General features: G+C 37.6%; 1 protein-coding gene across 5 annotated transcripts in view; it reads left to right on the top strand.

Annotated features, from left to right (window-relative positions):
- Kcnip4 (Kv channel interacting protein 4) overlaps positions 1–16,556 on the top strand; it is a 1,135,620-nt gene that overhangs the window by 225,172 nt on the left and 893,892 nt on the right. Inside the window, exon 1 of one of the 5 annotated variants that reach the window (NM_001199244.1) lies at positions 14,292–14,698. The exons of the other annotated variants lie outside the window; for them this stretch is intronic. Coding sequence (NP_001186173.1) covers positions 14,611–14,698 — 88 coding nt within the window. The 5' untranslated portion in view covers positions 14,292–14,610. Of the gene's footprint in view, positions 1–14,291; positions 14,699–16,556 lie in introns of those variants that run through there. 5 annotated transcript variants of the gene reach the window in all.

Here is a 16,556-nt window from a genome sequence, read left to right as displayed (position 1 = left end):
TTAATAAATGCTGCACAGTAATTGCTAGTTCCTCTACTTAGCTAGACCTCCAATGATTTTAGTGCTGATTGTAGAGATATCAGAGAAATTCTATCAAAGTAACTTCATTCTAGAGTTCCTTTAATAAATGTTTGAATGAATGTTTGGATGAATAATGTAAGAGCTAAGTGACTTTTTTCCCTTGCAATTATAGTACCAGAAGCACAGTGAAAAAATGAAAAGCATATGATGAAAATGGCAGATTTTTTTTCAAGAGAAAAGCAAATTAATTTTTATGTGATAACTTTTTCCAGTCAGGACTTCTGTTGAGTAATGTGTCTCACCCCTGACATTTGAACTCCCACACAATTTTTAGAGCACATAGGATTTTCCTGTTTCTTGAGCTTGATATAAAGGCAGCCTCAAGAATCTCAACCCACATTTCTGAAAGTGAATTGAAAGCAATGTATCCTGTGGCAGAAATGTTGAAGACACTCAGTGTCCCAATGTCTGAAGACAGAGGAGTAAAAGTAGCATAGAGGGATTTTGTTCCACTTCACTAAGGAGAATGCTGTCTGCTCACCCAAAGGAATGGTTTGTCAACAGAGAAAGTAGGTGGCTTGTTATATAAAACTGGGTACCATAAAATACAATACTGGCACAGATAACTTTAAGAACCATAGGTCAGACTGCCCTTAGCTGCATTCTCTTTATCTCAGAGTCAATGTGCTGAGTGGGTAAGGAAGTTGAAAGGCATGAAAGAGCTGTCTCTCAGAACCTATTTATCAACATGTCAAAGGCTAAAAGATCCTATTGTGAGCTCTCAGTTCCTGCTTATTCTCTCCTAAAATCGTTCTTCCCTCCCATCTCCATGGGTCACCTTCCTTCATTCAATTATTCCTAATTTCCTTCCTTTCTTCCTTCCCCAAATATTTCCTTCCTGCATTCAGTCCTTCATGTTATTCTCTCCTTCATCTATTTTCACTGTCTCTCATACTTTCTTACCTTTCTGTTCCATCTTCCCTCAGCTCCTGCTCTCTCTGCCCTTCTCCTCCTACGTCCTGCATTTCTAACAAGGTTTTTCCAATTAGGCTACCCTTGCACGAAGAACAAAGTAGATTGGCAAGCAAACAAATACCTGGGGAGATTGTAAATTAGCCAGTATGCCCAGGACAAGAAAGATGGACAGTTTCCAGTCCACCGGGAACATAGAAATATAGTCATTATTGAATGTAATCCAGTACTCTTGCAAGATAGTTTAAAATTTTCATACTATTATCAAAGGAAACGATTACCTCAAAAGTGACAAGATATGACATCAGGCTATAAATTAACTTCACATCTCATTTTTCAGAGGGGAAAGAAGTTGATAACTGAGAACCCACTTATGTCCAGTGCATCTTCTATGGAATCCCATAGTTAATTTTAGAGAGCTAGCAACTTCAAAATACACGAAATTCCTAGATTCTTTTGTCACAGTGCTCACATATGCCATTTTCATTCTGGGTTACAATTTTTAAGAGTGAGCTAAACCTGTGAAACAATCTTTAAGAATTAGTTAAGCCTGTGAAATATCATTTTGCCAATGCTCCTACTGAATATAAAAGCAGTTCTTACATATTGTTTATATTGTTGGCTTTTTCTTTTCCAACTTGATACAAGCTGGGGTTATCTGTGAAGAGGAAAATTCGGTTCAGAAAATGCTCACATCAAATTGGCCTATGGGCAAGAATGTGGGGGCATTTTCTTGATTTATGATTAATGTGGGAAGGCCCAGGCCACAGTAGATGTCACAATCCTTTGGCAGATGGTGTTGGGTGGTAGACAGGTTGAGCAAGCCACAAGGAGCAAGATAGTGAGTAGCATTCCTCCATGGCTTCTGGTCAATCTCTGCCTCCAGGTTTCTGCCTCAAATGCATGCTCTGTTTTCCCTTGATAGTGGAATGTTATGTGGAAGTATAAATCAAATAAACATTTTCTTCCCTCAAGATGCTGCTTATGGTCATAATGTTTTATCACAGTGATAGAGAACAAACTAAGAAATATGACAAAGTATGTACTCCTATATTACCTGTTGCCTAAAAAAACAAAACAAAAGCACAAGTCAACTGAAATGACATTGTTTTGATCTTTAACAAAATTGCAGTAGCATTTAAGAAGATTCTACCATGTGTTTACAGGGTTAACATGGTCCCTTTACTCTCCTTGGTATGTACTTGAGAAAAAAAGGCGTTCCCCATTAGTGAAGTAGTAATAGTTGCAATACAACTTTGAAAAAGTATCTGTAAAACATATGCATTCCAATACCTTGTATATAGACTTTCCTCAATTAACTCTCTGCTGGGTTAACTCTCCCGTTGCCCTTTCTCACATGAAAATGAAAACTTAGACACCATGACTAACTCGAACAAAGTCATGAGCAACCTGGTAGAAGAGAGTCTTCATCTGTAGACATTTTTCTGTATCCAACACAAAGAGTAAATACCCAGTCAATTGTTTCATTGTATCTCCTGGTTTATTAGGAGAGAGAGAGAGAGAGAGAGAGAGAGAGAGAGAGAGAGAGAGAGAGAGAGAGAACAGACAAAAACAGATGGAGGAATACAGAGAGACAAAGACACACAAAGAGAAACAGAGACACACAAAGAAAGACAGAGGCACACAAAGAGAGACAGAGACAGAGGGAGAAAGAAAGAAAATTATATTGCTTAATGGCACTGAGGCCATACGTTTACAGACATCTTTGTGAAAACCTCGTTCTCAGAGCCCATATAACCAGCACTGTGCTGTGGAAGCTGGAACAAGCATCAGTAGAGGTGAATTTGGGCTTCAGTAGCAAAATAAAGAGAGAAACTTTAGACTGTCTCAAGACAAAGACAGTGGGAGAGAGAGCTTACCTATAGAGAAGCTCACATGACAGAACTTGAAGCAATGTAGAATCCTTCTGTCCTCAGTTTTAGGCAAATCTTTAAAGTATACAAATGCCCAGAAAACAAGCATCTCTTTACCAAGGTAGAGTTGAAAATGTGAGTCACAGCCTGGTACATTTGCATAGAAAAATACTATATGGAATACCAATAGATATTGGATAACAACACAATTCATAAGAAAACGCACTTAATTTGCTCAACTGTACCTTTCTAAGTTCCTTAGGAATAGTTTCTAGGACACCTTTTTAAATCCCCATCTTTTAAAAATATTTTAGAATGGGAAAATTTTTATAAATCAAAATGTTATAATCAATCTTAAGTCATATTTTTTGTTCAAAATATATTAAAAACATTTATCTATTGTGGTTTTGATGGAGTCCACAGCAGTAAAAGGATAATTATAGGGTGTAACCCAAATCAGTATGTAATGTGAGTTTGTGGGGTCTGCTTGTATAGGAGGCAGAGATGCAGGCTATGATATCCAACAGTTCTTCAAAGCATGACTCTAAAGATCAGGAAAAAAACCTGCCAAACACATTTAATATGTGATACTTAATTCTGAATTTAATATGGGTAAATTGTTTGATCTTTTTCACCTGCATTCATCCTATCCTTTTTTGTGGAATAAAACTATCCACTTTTAGAGAGAGAGAGAGAGAGAGAGAGAGAGAGAGTCTGTGTGTCTGTGTGTCTGTGTGTCTGTGTGTCTATGTGAATGTGAAGATCAGTTTAAAAAAGTTCAGGACATTTGTTTGATCCTGTGTCCTGCCTTTAGAGATAAAGCAGGAGCCTTTAATATTTTCTTGTCATGGAGCTTCTTTGGCTATTGTGTCACAACCCCATTATTTTTCCTCTTTGACTCGATGTTACACTTCATCTCAAACATTTGAAAAGCAGAAATCTATCAGTTGAGATGTGAGGCACCTTCTCAGCTCCAACCTCCAGGAGAAGAAGGCAATCCCAAGTGCCTAGTACTCACCCCACCCTACACTGGCTGAGAGGTATGCATTGTGAGTAGGTCAGCTGCAGATAGACCTGAATATGAATTCACAAGTGCATTCTGCAAGGCCTTTAGTACATGCTCTGCCTTGTGAATTTAATGCTTTTACCATGCCTGAGAATATGCAGTTTGCAGACTGCATTAGGAGGCTCTCTTTTATAGCACACACTTAATGTCAATGTTGTCACACATTTGTCCACTGACTGATTTTCCTGAGGAAGGTCAGAGCCCTGCATCGCTTTGTGATTCACCACCATGCCAGAGTCCTGAATATTTAATCTAGCCACTCTGATGAGAAGGAGCTCTGGCAGCAAGTTCCAGGGGATCCTGTGCAGTAAGATCATCTTAGACTGATTTCAGAACTGCTTCCTTAGAGCAAGCTCAAGGACATTCAAAGGTCAGGAGAGGCCTGGCAGACATTCTTTTCTGTACTGTTAAGGCTGCATATGAGAGAGGGATCTGATATTCAGAGGATTTCATGTCTTTCTTTTGACTATAGTGTAAAATGTGGCTTTGTGTAATTCCAACAAGAAAATGTATAACTTGGAAGAATGGTCCAAGTTGTGTTTCATGTTGGCATAGTCCTTTGCTTCCCAAAGAGTGTGTTCTCTTGTGTAGTGTAATTTGAAAGCTGTGTGTGGCCATCATTGCTGGTTGCCATTGTATGGAGAAGGTAATTATTAGGTACTAGACTTGCCTGGAATATGGACTTCTGTACTGCTTTTGAATTTTTCTATTTTTAAAAAATTTCCTGGGAAATGGCCTGATGTATTAGAGAAGTTATAAAAGCTTCAACAAAAAATGGCAAAAAAGAAAATTCTTACTAAATGGAACTATAACATGGTGAAGATGCTGTCGCTGAGTATGTATATTTATTTGATTACTTAATGCCATTGTGTCTGATATTTCAAAATGTTTCTATAGAACCCTTTCTTTTATGTGTGTAAGTTTAGCATATATGACTTGTGCATGCAGATGTAAATGTTTGAGACGGGTAAGGCATTCATGTATCCTGCTTATTCATGTTCCAACTTATTCCTTTGGTATAGGATCTCTCACTGAGCCTGGAGTTATGCTGGAAGCCATCAAGCCTAAGAAATCCTCCATCTCTGAACCACACATCACTGTGTTTGTGTAGCTTTTCATACAGAAAATGAGATCCAAACACAGCCATAACTCTCACTTACCTGTCCAGTCTGAAGAATCAAGAGAGCTTCTATCTTTGTTCCATTTTTCTTATCTCTCTGAATGGTTAAATTAGTTCTTTGATTTCACAGCTACTATTTTAACCATTTCCTACTTTTGACTTTAATTTTGATCTCCCCTTTCCTTTGAAAAGAAAGTGACATCTGTTTGTTTGTATTTGTTTGTTTGTTTTGTCATATATAGTTTCAGAGAGTTCTATCTTAAGTGAAAAATAATGTGTGGCTATTTATAACTGAAATCATGTGACCATAGCCTTGCAGGGTACCTTGGTTCTCTTGAGAAACTCTATTGACATTCACTCTCAAAGCCTTCTCCTACAAGACTGACATTGGTCTGACCTTTAGCATTGACCTTTCTTTTGAAATTCTCCAGGATGCACCTTCATATCATGAGACACCTAACTCCCACTGTCTGTCTGGTAAATAGAAACTTAATAAATCTTGCAAATCAAGTCACCATTTATGTATGTCAGATAGGATTTAAGAAGAATGCAACCAATATATTGTTCTAAGTATGCTTCTATTCTTTACCTAGTCATAGATTGCTCAGAGTTGTACTTTCTCTGAGCTTGCTACCTCACATGAAAATGAAGCAGACACTTTCTTCTCTTCCATAACAGGGAAACAAAGACATTGTTGGGAGTTCAGTTTACTTTTAATTTTTGCTAGGCCAACAGTATTTCTGTCTATAACATAATAACAATAATGAAAACTAATCTTCAACATAAATTAGTAGAGTGAAGGGTTGTTGAATCCTAAACCTAATTGTTCTTCTGAAGTCACTAGGTATTCTAATCAAAAGGGAAAGACAGAGTCTCCAATTCCTGTAAGTGCATTCCATTTGAACAGAGAAAACAGCATTACTGGATGGACATAGCTGACGATTTCTCAAAGCCAAGTGAGCATCGAATTGTTTGAAAGCTGCCCATTGATTGCCTTTGGTGTTAACTGCTTCCTTGACTCTTTGAGCTGTGTTTTGAAGTAGAAGGCTGGTGATTCCTTCCCAGCATATACCTCAGACTTTCAGTCCTGGGGTTGACTTTAGGAGGACTAACTGATGGGTTAAAGGGACTTTTATTGAGTCTTGGTTTTGTGAACTTCAGTTTACAATGTGGCTTTTCATTGGCTTTTCATTCCCTGTGGGTGACTGCTATATGCCACTTTTATATTCACAATTGTATGTTTTATAAAAACTTAGGACATGAGAAATTACTGATCTTTCCTATGTTATGTCAAGAATTTCCAAGTACATATACATAAGAATTATGGGAACTTGGGTGTTTTTAGTGCTTCTGTGATATCAGAAAAAGGTTGAAAACTTTACAGAATTAAGAAACATTGTTCTAAGACTTCCAGTAATCTCATTGGTCAGGCTTGAGACCAAATAGGTTCTTAATCACATAATAAAATGGAACTGGGCTAAGGTACAGTTTGATGCATAATTCAAGTGATAAAGTGTAGCCCCAAATTCCTTCTTCTGTATTACCCAGCAAAAAAAAAAAATTCTCATGAGGAAAATAATTGATATATATTTCAACAGGACACATTTTAGGCTTGTTTCATGAAGTACTGTACTTAGGGAGACATTCGGACCCTCTTTCTTAACATCTAGAGGTGATCTCATGGAAAAGAACCCACCCCCCATTCCTCCAGCCTTCTGAAATGTCTCAGACTGACAATGAGATTCTTCTTCAGGCCCCCAATGTCACCCTTTGGGCTGGATGTGTCCCTTTAGCATCCTTTTCGGTTTTTGTAAGTACAATGTATGCAGCTTTTTTTTTTTTTCAAACTTGGCTCTCTCTGTCTGCAAAACATGTTTTGTCCTAGTTCGTATAGCAGTAGAACGAAGTCATTAGACTTGACTGTGAGGCAATGGAGTCCCATGAGGCTTTGTTCTAGATGTTCATTTTCAGCTGTCTGCCTTTCCAACACATGTACAATCCCATTAGTCCTTTGACTTTCCTGGGAACACTTGAGTGGTTTCCCTCTCCTGAACAGAATATAAAAATATGCTTTAACCTCATTTTGTAGAAAGGTTTTCCTTCTTTCTCCCTGTTTTAGTTAGGGTTTCCATTGCTACAAAGCTACACCACAACCAAGGCAATGCTTACAAAGGCAAACATTTAATTGGGGCTGGCTTACAAGTTCAGCGGTTCAGTCCATTATCATCAAGGCTGGAAACTTGGCAGCATCCAGGCAGGCATGGCACGGGAAAAGCTGAGAATTTGACATCTTGGTCCAAAAGCAACCAAGAAATCACTGGTTGGACTCCACCCCTACAGTGACTTCCTCCAACAGGCCACACCTCCTAATAGTATCACTTCCCATGGGCCAATCATATTCAAAATACCACTTTAGTTTTAGGCATTTTGTGGAGGTGGGCTGGAGGTTCCTTGTTTGTTTTGCTTGTGTCTTTGTAAGCTGAATTTTACCAGGTACTTCTGTGAATCTATTTATATGTGAATATTTGTCTATGTAATTTCGTTTTAATGCTAAGGTGTGACAGAGTCCTCATCTCTTCAAAGATTTAGTATTCTTTAGATGACATTAAATTATGGCAGAAATGTTCATATGTGCTTTAGGCCCTACCCAGAATAGCTTTTAGAACATTTTGACCTAGGCACACCAAAGAGACCCTTCCTGCTGGAAGGTGTGATTTTGACTTGCTTTGTACTCACAGAACTGTCACTGAAGTGGATATGAGCAGTCACAGTATGTTGGCTTGCTCTTTATTCACTGAAGTAGGTGACTAGTGATGTTTCCGGAATAATAATGGAGCTGGCACGGGACATTCTTCTCTAATGGACAGCAGCTCCTTTGCTATTCTATCAAGACCCACTTTCAGAGCCTGTGACTTTGCCGCCAGGCTGTGTTCTGTTTCTCTTTGCAGCTCCATGGTGTGCTATTTCTACATGGCACATGTTTATTTTTGTGACTTGTGACAATTTGAAAAGCATAACAATATCTACACCCACTGAGATACACAGATTGCTCCAAGATGAATTGAGAGGAGTTGATTTGCAAGGAACACTACACTGTGACAAGAATCTTCTTGGAATCTCCTGGGCTCTTCCTTTTTTTTTTTTTTTTTTTTGAAGAGAAGCCAACAGACATTGATTTCCATTCTAAAAATGAATAAGGGGCAAATCATGCATTTATGATTTGTTTATACTTGGATTTTGCCTTCTTTGACAGATAGACTAAGAAAAAAAATCCTTTAAATACAATTAAAAGAAAAATATCTTTATTAATACCCAGACTTTAAAAATCCCTCACCCCTAAGTTTACTAAGATCAGGAGTTACAACATAGGAGCTTTCAACTTCTACCATTCTTATCACATGGTGACCTGGTGGATGGGGTTTGATTCTAAGTTAAATGTCCTTTTAGCTCTAGTATGAGGAATGTTAGTAGTCTTACAATTTTATATTATTGTATTTAGTGGTTTTGTTTAATCCAAGTAGGCTGACTTTTTTTTTAATTTTCTAACTCCTGCTTTCATTTTCTAATTCTCTTTTATTTAAAATTTATCTTCCTAATTATTTTTTTCTGTTTTCCTGTGAATTGGATGATTTCTCTTACATACTTTCCCATTCTTTCTCCTATAGGCAATATATTATTGCTATGTCTAGAGGAAGTCCTGGTTATGCTGAAGATCTGTGCTGCAAAGTGAAAAGTCAGTTCCCACAGTCTATTCTGAGAGTTTTTGCACAGAATTATGCGAATGTTATTGACTGACTGTCCGGATAATATAAAATTGTTAATGCCCATAAAGGTCCTATATGTACATTCTAGATAGCCACCCCTTTAATATGTCATAACAGGAATGAAATTTCCAAACAAGAAATTCTAACTAAACTATAGTACAGGATTGGATGGTGACAAGGAAAATTCATCTGTGTGAAGTATTATGTATAAAAGGAGCAACACTGAGAGTGAGAGAAATAGTTTTCTCCACAGAAGAGCATACCAACTGGATATTCAATACCAGATGGTCAGTCCTGAAAACATCATACAGGCTGAGCAGGTTGTCCTTAGGAATACATATGTATGTCCCCATATGCATATAAAAACACTTGATGAAAAAGATAGTCCATGAATCTGAAAGAGAGCAAAGAGGGATATTTAGGAATTCTTGGGGGAAGAAATGGAAGAAGGAGTATATGTGTATGTATATATATGTTTTCTAGAGTGGTTTTATCATCTTACATCTCTGTTGTTATTGTATGAGCAATCAAATTTACCAGTACCCTGTCAACAATTCTTCTTGTCTCAACTTTGATCCTAGATATTTTAATAGAAATATTTTGATGTTCTTATTGCAATTTTCCTCTGGAGTATAATCATAACATGAAATATATTTTCATGTATTTATCACCTATATTTCCTTTTTGGTGAAAAACTTTTGCATAGTTTTTGCTCATATTTGAATTGGATTTTGTACTTTTATGTTACTGGGTTTTGAAGTTCTCAGTATATTGTAGATTCTATTTTTGTCAGGATGTATATAGTAAATATTTCATTATGCTCTGTAGCTTGCCTTTTAACTGTTTATGAAAATCTTTGATAATAGAAGTGTTAAACTTGATGTTATCCAGTTTTCAGTTTCTCCTTTTAGAAGTCACATATCTGTAGCCAAGTTTTAAGCTTCTTTGTGTAGTTACTGAAGAGTTTCTTCAAATTCTTTTTTGATTAAAATCTTGTTTACTTTATTGCTTTTAAAAATAAACCACTTTTTATATCTGCTATCCCACGCTGTCCTGCAACTCACTATTTTGTCCTGACTGACCTCAAATACAAAATCCTTCCATTTTACCTTCCAGTGTGAATGAATGAAAGGCACACACCATGATGGGTGTCTTTCTGAAACTTCTATAGCTTTACATTTTACATCAAAGTTTAGGATTAATTGTGATCTACACTTTAAAAAAAACTACATTTTACACTTTTTTTCTGAAGACACAGGAACTTTATCTATGTCCATTTTCCATATGGATGTGGACTGCTCCACTGCAACCTATCCCCACCCTAATGGATGGTTTTCATTCCTTGAATACCAACTGCAACTTTAAAAAAAAACTCTGTTGTTAATAATCAAATGGTTGTAATAGTTTTTTTTTATGTGTTGATATGCCTCTCCTCAAAGGTTTCACAAGTTGAGATATATATGTTTATTTAAAGAAATAGTCCATCCATTCAAAGATGTCCAATTTTATTTTACAGTAATTTATTTTACAGCAATATATTTTCAGTAATATTCTTTGATGTGCATGTGAGTACATGTGTGCGGGCATGTGTGCGTGTATGTGTGTTGTGTGTGCATGCGTGTTTTCCTTACTTCTAGATACATACGAATAAAAGTGGCACCAAGTGTGATTGTGTGAAGGTGGTATTTAGAAGACAATTAGGTTTAGAAGGTGAGAGTTCTATCAATAGTACTAGGATGCTTGGAAGAGGGCAATGTAGTCATTAAAGATATAGTCCTATTGATGATAATTAGTCTGCATATATAAACAAGGTAAGCTAGAAACTAGAACTTTCTCTCTACTCCACAAGTAGATACAAGGGTACATCTTCATTTCAGAAATCATGAAGAGACAGGCCTCACCATGATTTGAAGATGTGGGTGCTGATCCTCAGCCTTGTCATCTCTACAACAGTCAGAAATAAATGTGCTTTTTTTGTTTTTAAGTCATCTAGTCTCCCTCATATCTAATATTGAAAACAAGCCTTATCTAGGCTCTTATACCTTTGACATCTGAAGATTCTATTATAATGCCATTTTCATAAATATTTAAAAATGAACAAATAAAAGAATATGGTTGACTTCAGAGTTCCTTCTATATCTGGGATATTATAAGTTGTGCTAAAATGCCTACATGGGTAGCAATCTATTTGGGATTTGTTAAATTCAGTTTGTTTTTTAATGAAGACCTGGATGTGGTTTTGACAAAGATATAATAAACACATAATTCAGAAAAGATATTCTCTTCCACAAAGAGTATTGAAAAGCTGTAGGTACTTGTGCACAGCAGCAAAATTTGGCTCTCACATTATGATGGAAAATAGGTTAGAGACTAAAATTAAGACCCAGAGCTAAAATATCTTTGAGAGAAATGTATAAAAATTATAGTAGGAGGTTGGTTTAGATAACAATTTCCTGTACACGAATTCAAAACTGCAGATAACAAAAGCAAAAAATATAGTAAACAAAGAAGTTTTGGCAAAGCAAGAAAACAGTTAAGAGAAGAGAGAGGAAGGAAGTCTACAGATTGGGAGGAAATATGTACAGAGGCTCTACACCCCACGCAAGAAATGTGTACAGCACAAAAACAAGAAACATTCCAATTAAAATGGGAAATTCTCTTTAATAGACGTTTCTTTAAAAGACTGCATATGATCCAACTGACTTGTGAAAAGTTGTCCAGTATCACTAGTCACCAGAAAAATATAAATTGGAATCACATGTGCTATAGTGCACAATTGATAAAATGGCTATTAGCAAGATGACAGAAAATAAATATTGATGAGGATGTGGAGGAGAGGAAACAGTATCAGAAATACTGCCATAAATCCATCCCATAATCAGCCTCCAAACACTGATAGCATTGCATACAGTAGCAAGATTTTGCTGAAAGGACCCAGATATAGCTGCCTCTTGTGAGGCTATTCTTGGGCCTAACAAACACAGAAGTGGATGCTCACAGTCAGCTATTGGATGGATCACAGGGCCCCCAATGGTACAGCTAGAGAAAGTACTCAAGGAGCTAAAGGGATCTGCAACCCTATAGGTGGAACAACAATATGAACTAACCAGTACCCGCCGGAGCTCCTGTCTCTAGCTGCATATGTATCAGAAGATGGCCTAGTAGGGCCATCAGTGGGAAGAGAGGCCCATTGGTCTTGCAAACTTTATATGCCTCAGTACAGGGGAATGCCAGGGCCAAGAAGTGGGAGTGGGTGGGTAGGGGAGTGGGGGGGAAGGGCATTGGGGACTTTTGGGATAGCATTGGAAATGTAAATGAAGAAAATACTTAATTAAAAAAATGTCAAAAAAACAAAAAGAAATTTTAGAATAAAAAGCCTGGGGAGTTTCTAAAAACCTGAAAATCAAACAACCATGTGCATTTTAATTGTATACAATAGCATTTCAACAGCTAATTGAGTGTGCCCACTAATTATTTAAATCCCAATTAGGTAACTCTTAATCCTTTTTCTTTTATGTCCTTAGTCAATGTACCAAACCCCATGAATTCTGTTTCCTTGTATATCCAGAAAGAGACCACCTTTATCCCTACTGCAGGTCATACATACCTCCATCATTTCTCTCCTGAACTACTTTCCCCCTTTTTTTAGATATTCCTTCTTCTCTTCTAGTTCCATTGAAGGTCATCTTTACCTAGCAGACAGAAGGCACAGCTTTCCTGTTCAGGGGTTGCTTAAAGCACTGTTGCCACTGTCTTCCTCTCATGAACACCTCCTAGGAGTCTCTCCTGAGTCAGTGTACTTCAGCAAACATGTGGGTCTTGCATTCATTTAAGTATGCTGATCATATTCCCACCTTAGCATCCTTGCGCCAAGTGTTCTTTATTTCTCAGATGCTCTCAGTAGTTCATGGTGGTTCCCTCCCCTGTTTTATGCACTAGCTTCTCCCTTTTTACTTATGCCTTTCCTATACGGTTACTCTAATGGAGCACTTACCCATATGCGATATATTCTTGTTTATTATTGGTTGGTATCTTCCTATAACTTCCTGGTTATGCTGAGGTATACATACCATAGGATCAAAGTTATTACCTTTTCACTACAGTGTACCCACTGTATGGAACTATGTCTGTTAAGCTGCTCAGAATAAACCCATTAGATAAATACTATAGATATATAGTATATATTATGTAGTAATATATTTATCTTTCCTGTGCCAAACATTGTCAGTTGATGCCATATATTTGTAAGAAAATGTTAAAATATAGTTTTATTTTAACTGAATTTTAAAAAAATATTCCTCAGAAGTATGCTTCTTCATTAACACACTTCAGTGGGTACATCACTAAGACTGTGGATATTGAAGGGGAAGTTGTAGAGTATATGAGTTTCCACTTAAATGATTTTAAGCCTGAGATTTCAAACATTTTTTTTTTGTTGTTGTTGTATAAGAACATCACTTCATGCATAGCATTATTGAAAAATACTAGTTCCAAATAGAACTGTTACATGTTTCAAAAATGGGGGCTGACAGACTTTTAAAATAAGGAATTTGAATTTCCTTTTTGTACTAAATATCACAGTGACAAAATTTATATTTATACAGAGTCAGTAAAAAGCAATAAAAAGCCCGGGAGTATTAATTAAGAATGTAAAGCAACCCGAGAAACTACCCAAAGCCCCAAAGACTTATGAAATAATGACACTTTCAAAGATGTAAGCATCTGGTTTTCAGGCATTTATTACAAACTGCCTGTGTAGCGCCACTCTCAGTACAAAAGTGCTTTGTGCACATCGCAAGCCCTGCAGATTGCTCTCCTAACTTAAATCAGTCTGTAGGGAAATAACAAGTTGTATTTGCCTTTTAAGAAGAAGAAGAAACTGAGGCAGTTCCTGCTTTTAGCATAATGCAGCAAGTTAGCTTTGGGACTCTTTTGCCTGGGTGCACAGTATAGAACTCCACAACTTTGGCTTCCAAGTTAGTGTTTTATGAAAGCAGATAATGACGTCTGGCTTCCAAATATCTGAGCCCAGAAACAGTAGCCAGTTTGGAGTATCAGCTTGCTTTCTACCAGGGAGCCAATGGGTTTGAATATATCGTTCTGTGGCACAGCAGTATTGCTTTATTCTTCTGGTAAATCCTCAACTCTGATGAGAGTCAGCTTCTGTCTCTGCTCTCTGAATATGATCATCACTGTGTATAGGAACAGTCTGAGTTCTGACTTCAGGCAGTCCCTTTCCAATCTCTCCTTGATTATCTAGACACATTTTGTACACCCTTGGACCCCGAGATTTCTCCCCAGCAGGCCTGATTGTTTAGCAGGATCTTTTATTGGTTTCCGAAGGGCTTTAGCCCCAGTGACCTGTCATCTGTCTGCTCACCTGCTTACATGCTGATTCATTGATGAGCTGGCATCGCAAGCCCCGCCTCCCTCGGCATGGTCCGTGAGGTTGCAATTGCTTCAGGAGAGAGGATGCCGAGATGCACCATAGCAGGGTTACTACAAGTGTGAAGCAGCAGCTTATCTGTTGCCACAGAAGAACTTGATGACCGTCCTGGGAGGCAGCGCTTTCTCAGTGCCCTGTTACTCTTGCATCTGCACTGGCTGCTGTACCTTCTGACTCAGGCACTCAGAGCTAATTCCCCACGAGTTGTAAGGCAGCCTGCTCCATAAACTGAGACAGAAGTTTCCCCCCAGAAGCTGCCTCTTTTTTTTGTTTCCTTTTTTTTTTTCCTCCTCTTTCTATTGGCAAAGACTTCTGACTCTCCTCAGAGGAATACCTTGTTGCTTAAGATGAGTGGCTGTAGGAAACGGTGTAAACGTGAAATATTGAAATTTGCCCAGTACCTTCTCAGGCTATTAACAGGTTCTCTTCATACAGGTAATGACTTTTTTTTTTTTTTAAATCAAGGCTGGCAGAGCATGGTAACGGAGTTGAATCAGAGTAGAAAACGCTCACTATTTCTTTGTTGTGATATTTTTTTCTAATGCTGCTAATAAAATGCAGTCTCGCTTGCTGACATTCCTTCTCCTAAAGACATGTGCTGGGTAGCTCTGATCTGGGGGGTAGAACTGGATTGTCTGAGTGTATCTTTTATGTCCTCCAGGCAGCGCCACTGTTTGCTGTGCCTGAATCTAAGGAACTGTGTCTGTGATTAAAAAGAAAGAAAGGAGGGAAATGGCACAATTGTGTGAAGGGGATTCCCCTAGCTTGCTGCAGTTTCTGGGAAAAGCATAAAAGCTGCCCACCCTGCGAGCAGTTAAAGATTCTCTCCAACTCTTTGATCTTTATAATCCATAGATTGTTCGCAGTATTTGATCTTGGTGCGCGGCAGTGAAGGAGTTAAGGACATTTCTTTGAGAATTCTGAGTTCCTTGGAAAAGATGTGAAAAAAAATGTGCAAACAGCTGAAGAGTAACGTGCTCTGAGCGTTGATATTTGTTTCATTGTGGTGAATTTCAGTGTTTAAACATTGACATAATTGAAATAGAAACTCTATTTTCAGTCTATGTGCTGTTCTCAAGAAAAGATTTTTAACATGTTACAAAATGCTGAGATTAGACCAATAGATTTGTTACCCATGAAATTCCTGAGTGCTGCCGTTAACTTAGACCCAGGCAGGACCAAAATTAGCCCCTCTGACGACAGATATTGTTAATGGACCATCAAACTTATGAGAAAACAAAGCTGTGTTAATATTATACTACACCTGGGTTCTAGCTGCAGGGAACTATTGGGAGTGTAGTGTTTTTCAAGTCTGAATAATAAGGAAAAAGAAACATAAACATAGACAGTGCAATACAAGCATTAGAGATGAACTTGCGGCATATATCTCGAGAAGACGTGGTATGTTTCTTAGCACACCTGGATATGTGGTGATATTGGCAATCTGAAAGGGGAGAAGTATCCTGAGAGGATAACTGGGAATCAGAGGGTACCACTCACTGTCCCTGGATAGTAATAGGAATCCTATTACTCCTGCTCATGTCCTTTTAATACTCACATGCTGATCCTGAGCAGTGTACAGTGTGGAGAATCTTAATTACTTAAGATATAATTATGGACACCCTGTGCCCAACTTTCCCAAGTTAGGTGTATTTCTAATACAATCTTCAGATCAACTTACTTTGATCAATATGCCTTTATTATTATTTGTTTATTTGCTCTTTACTTTCTGCTAAGGATGGTATGTCCTTTAAAATATTACATTTGTCACTAATGCTCAATACATAATACTTGATTTTGGTATGAAATTAGAGAAATCGTATATAAAAAAGTCTCCATGTGCTCCAATAGCTTTATCGAGTATTTTGAGCTTGGATAATGCCTGGTACCCTGTTTGTTTATTCTGTTTGCAAAACAGTTTTCTTGAACTTTTAAATTAAAAGGCCTTGTGGAGATGACAATAGTTTTGATGTTGTAAAGCACAAATGTTAATGCTGAGTATAGTCAGCACACAGGTTGTCTAGTGACAATGTGGGAAGCTAGGAGAGAAACAGGATTTTAAAGCTTATTCATTGCACATTTAGAAGTCAGTGTGGGTGGGAGCTGTTTCCTTGTGCTGAAGCGCAGGAGGCCGTGTGCCTTTGCGCTTTGAGAAGTAGGAGCTAAAGGTTATCATTAGGTATTAGGGGAGATTGGCGTCCTCAGCACCGTGGTTATGGCAAGTAGGTTCTTGTGAAATTTTCTTTTCTCTTCTGGCATGGTAATCACAAATTTGAAACTCAGCTGGATTCTT

Source organism: Mus musculus, chromosome 5, assembly GCF_000001635.26.
Source record: "Mus musculus strain C57BL/6J chromosome 5, GRCm38.p6 C57BL/6J".
NCBI lineage: Eukaryota > Metazoa > Chordata > Mammalia > Rodentia > Muridae > Mus > Mus musculus.
Note: the sequence above shows the minus strand (reverse complement) of the source record. Positions and strands in the feature narration are given on the sequence as shown.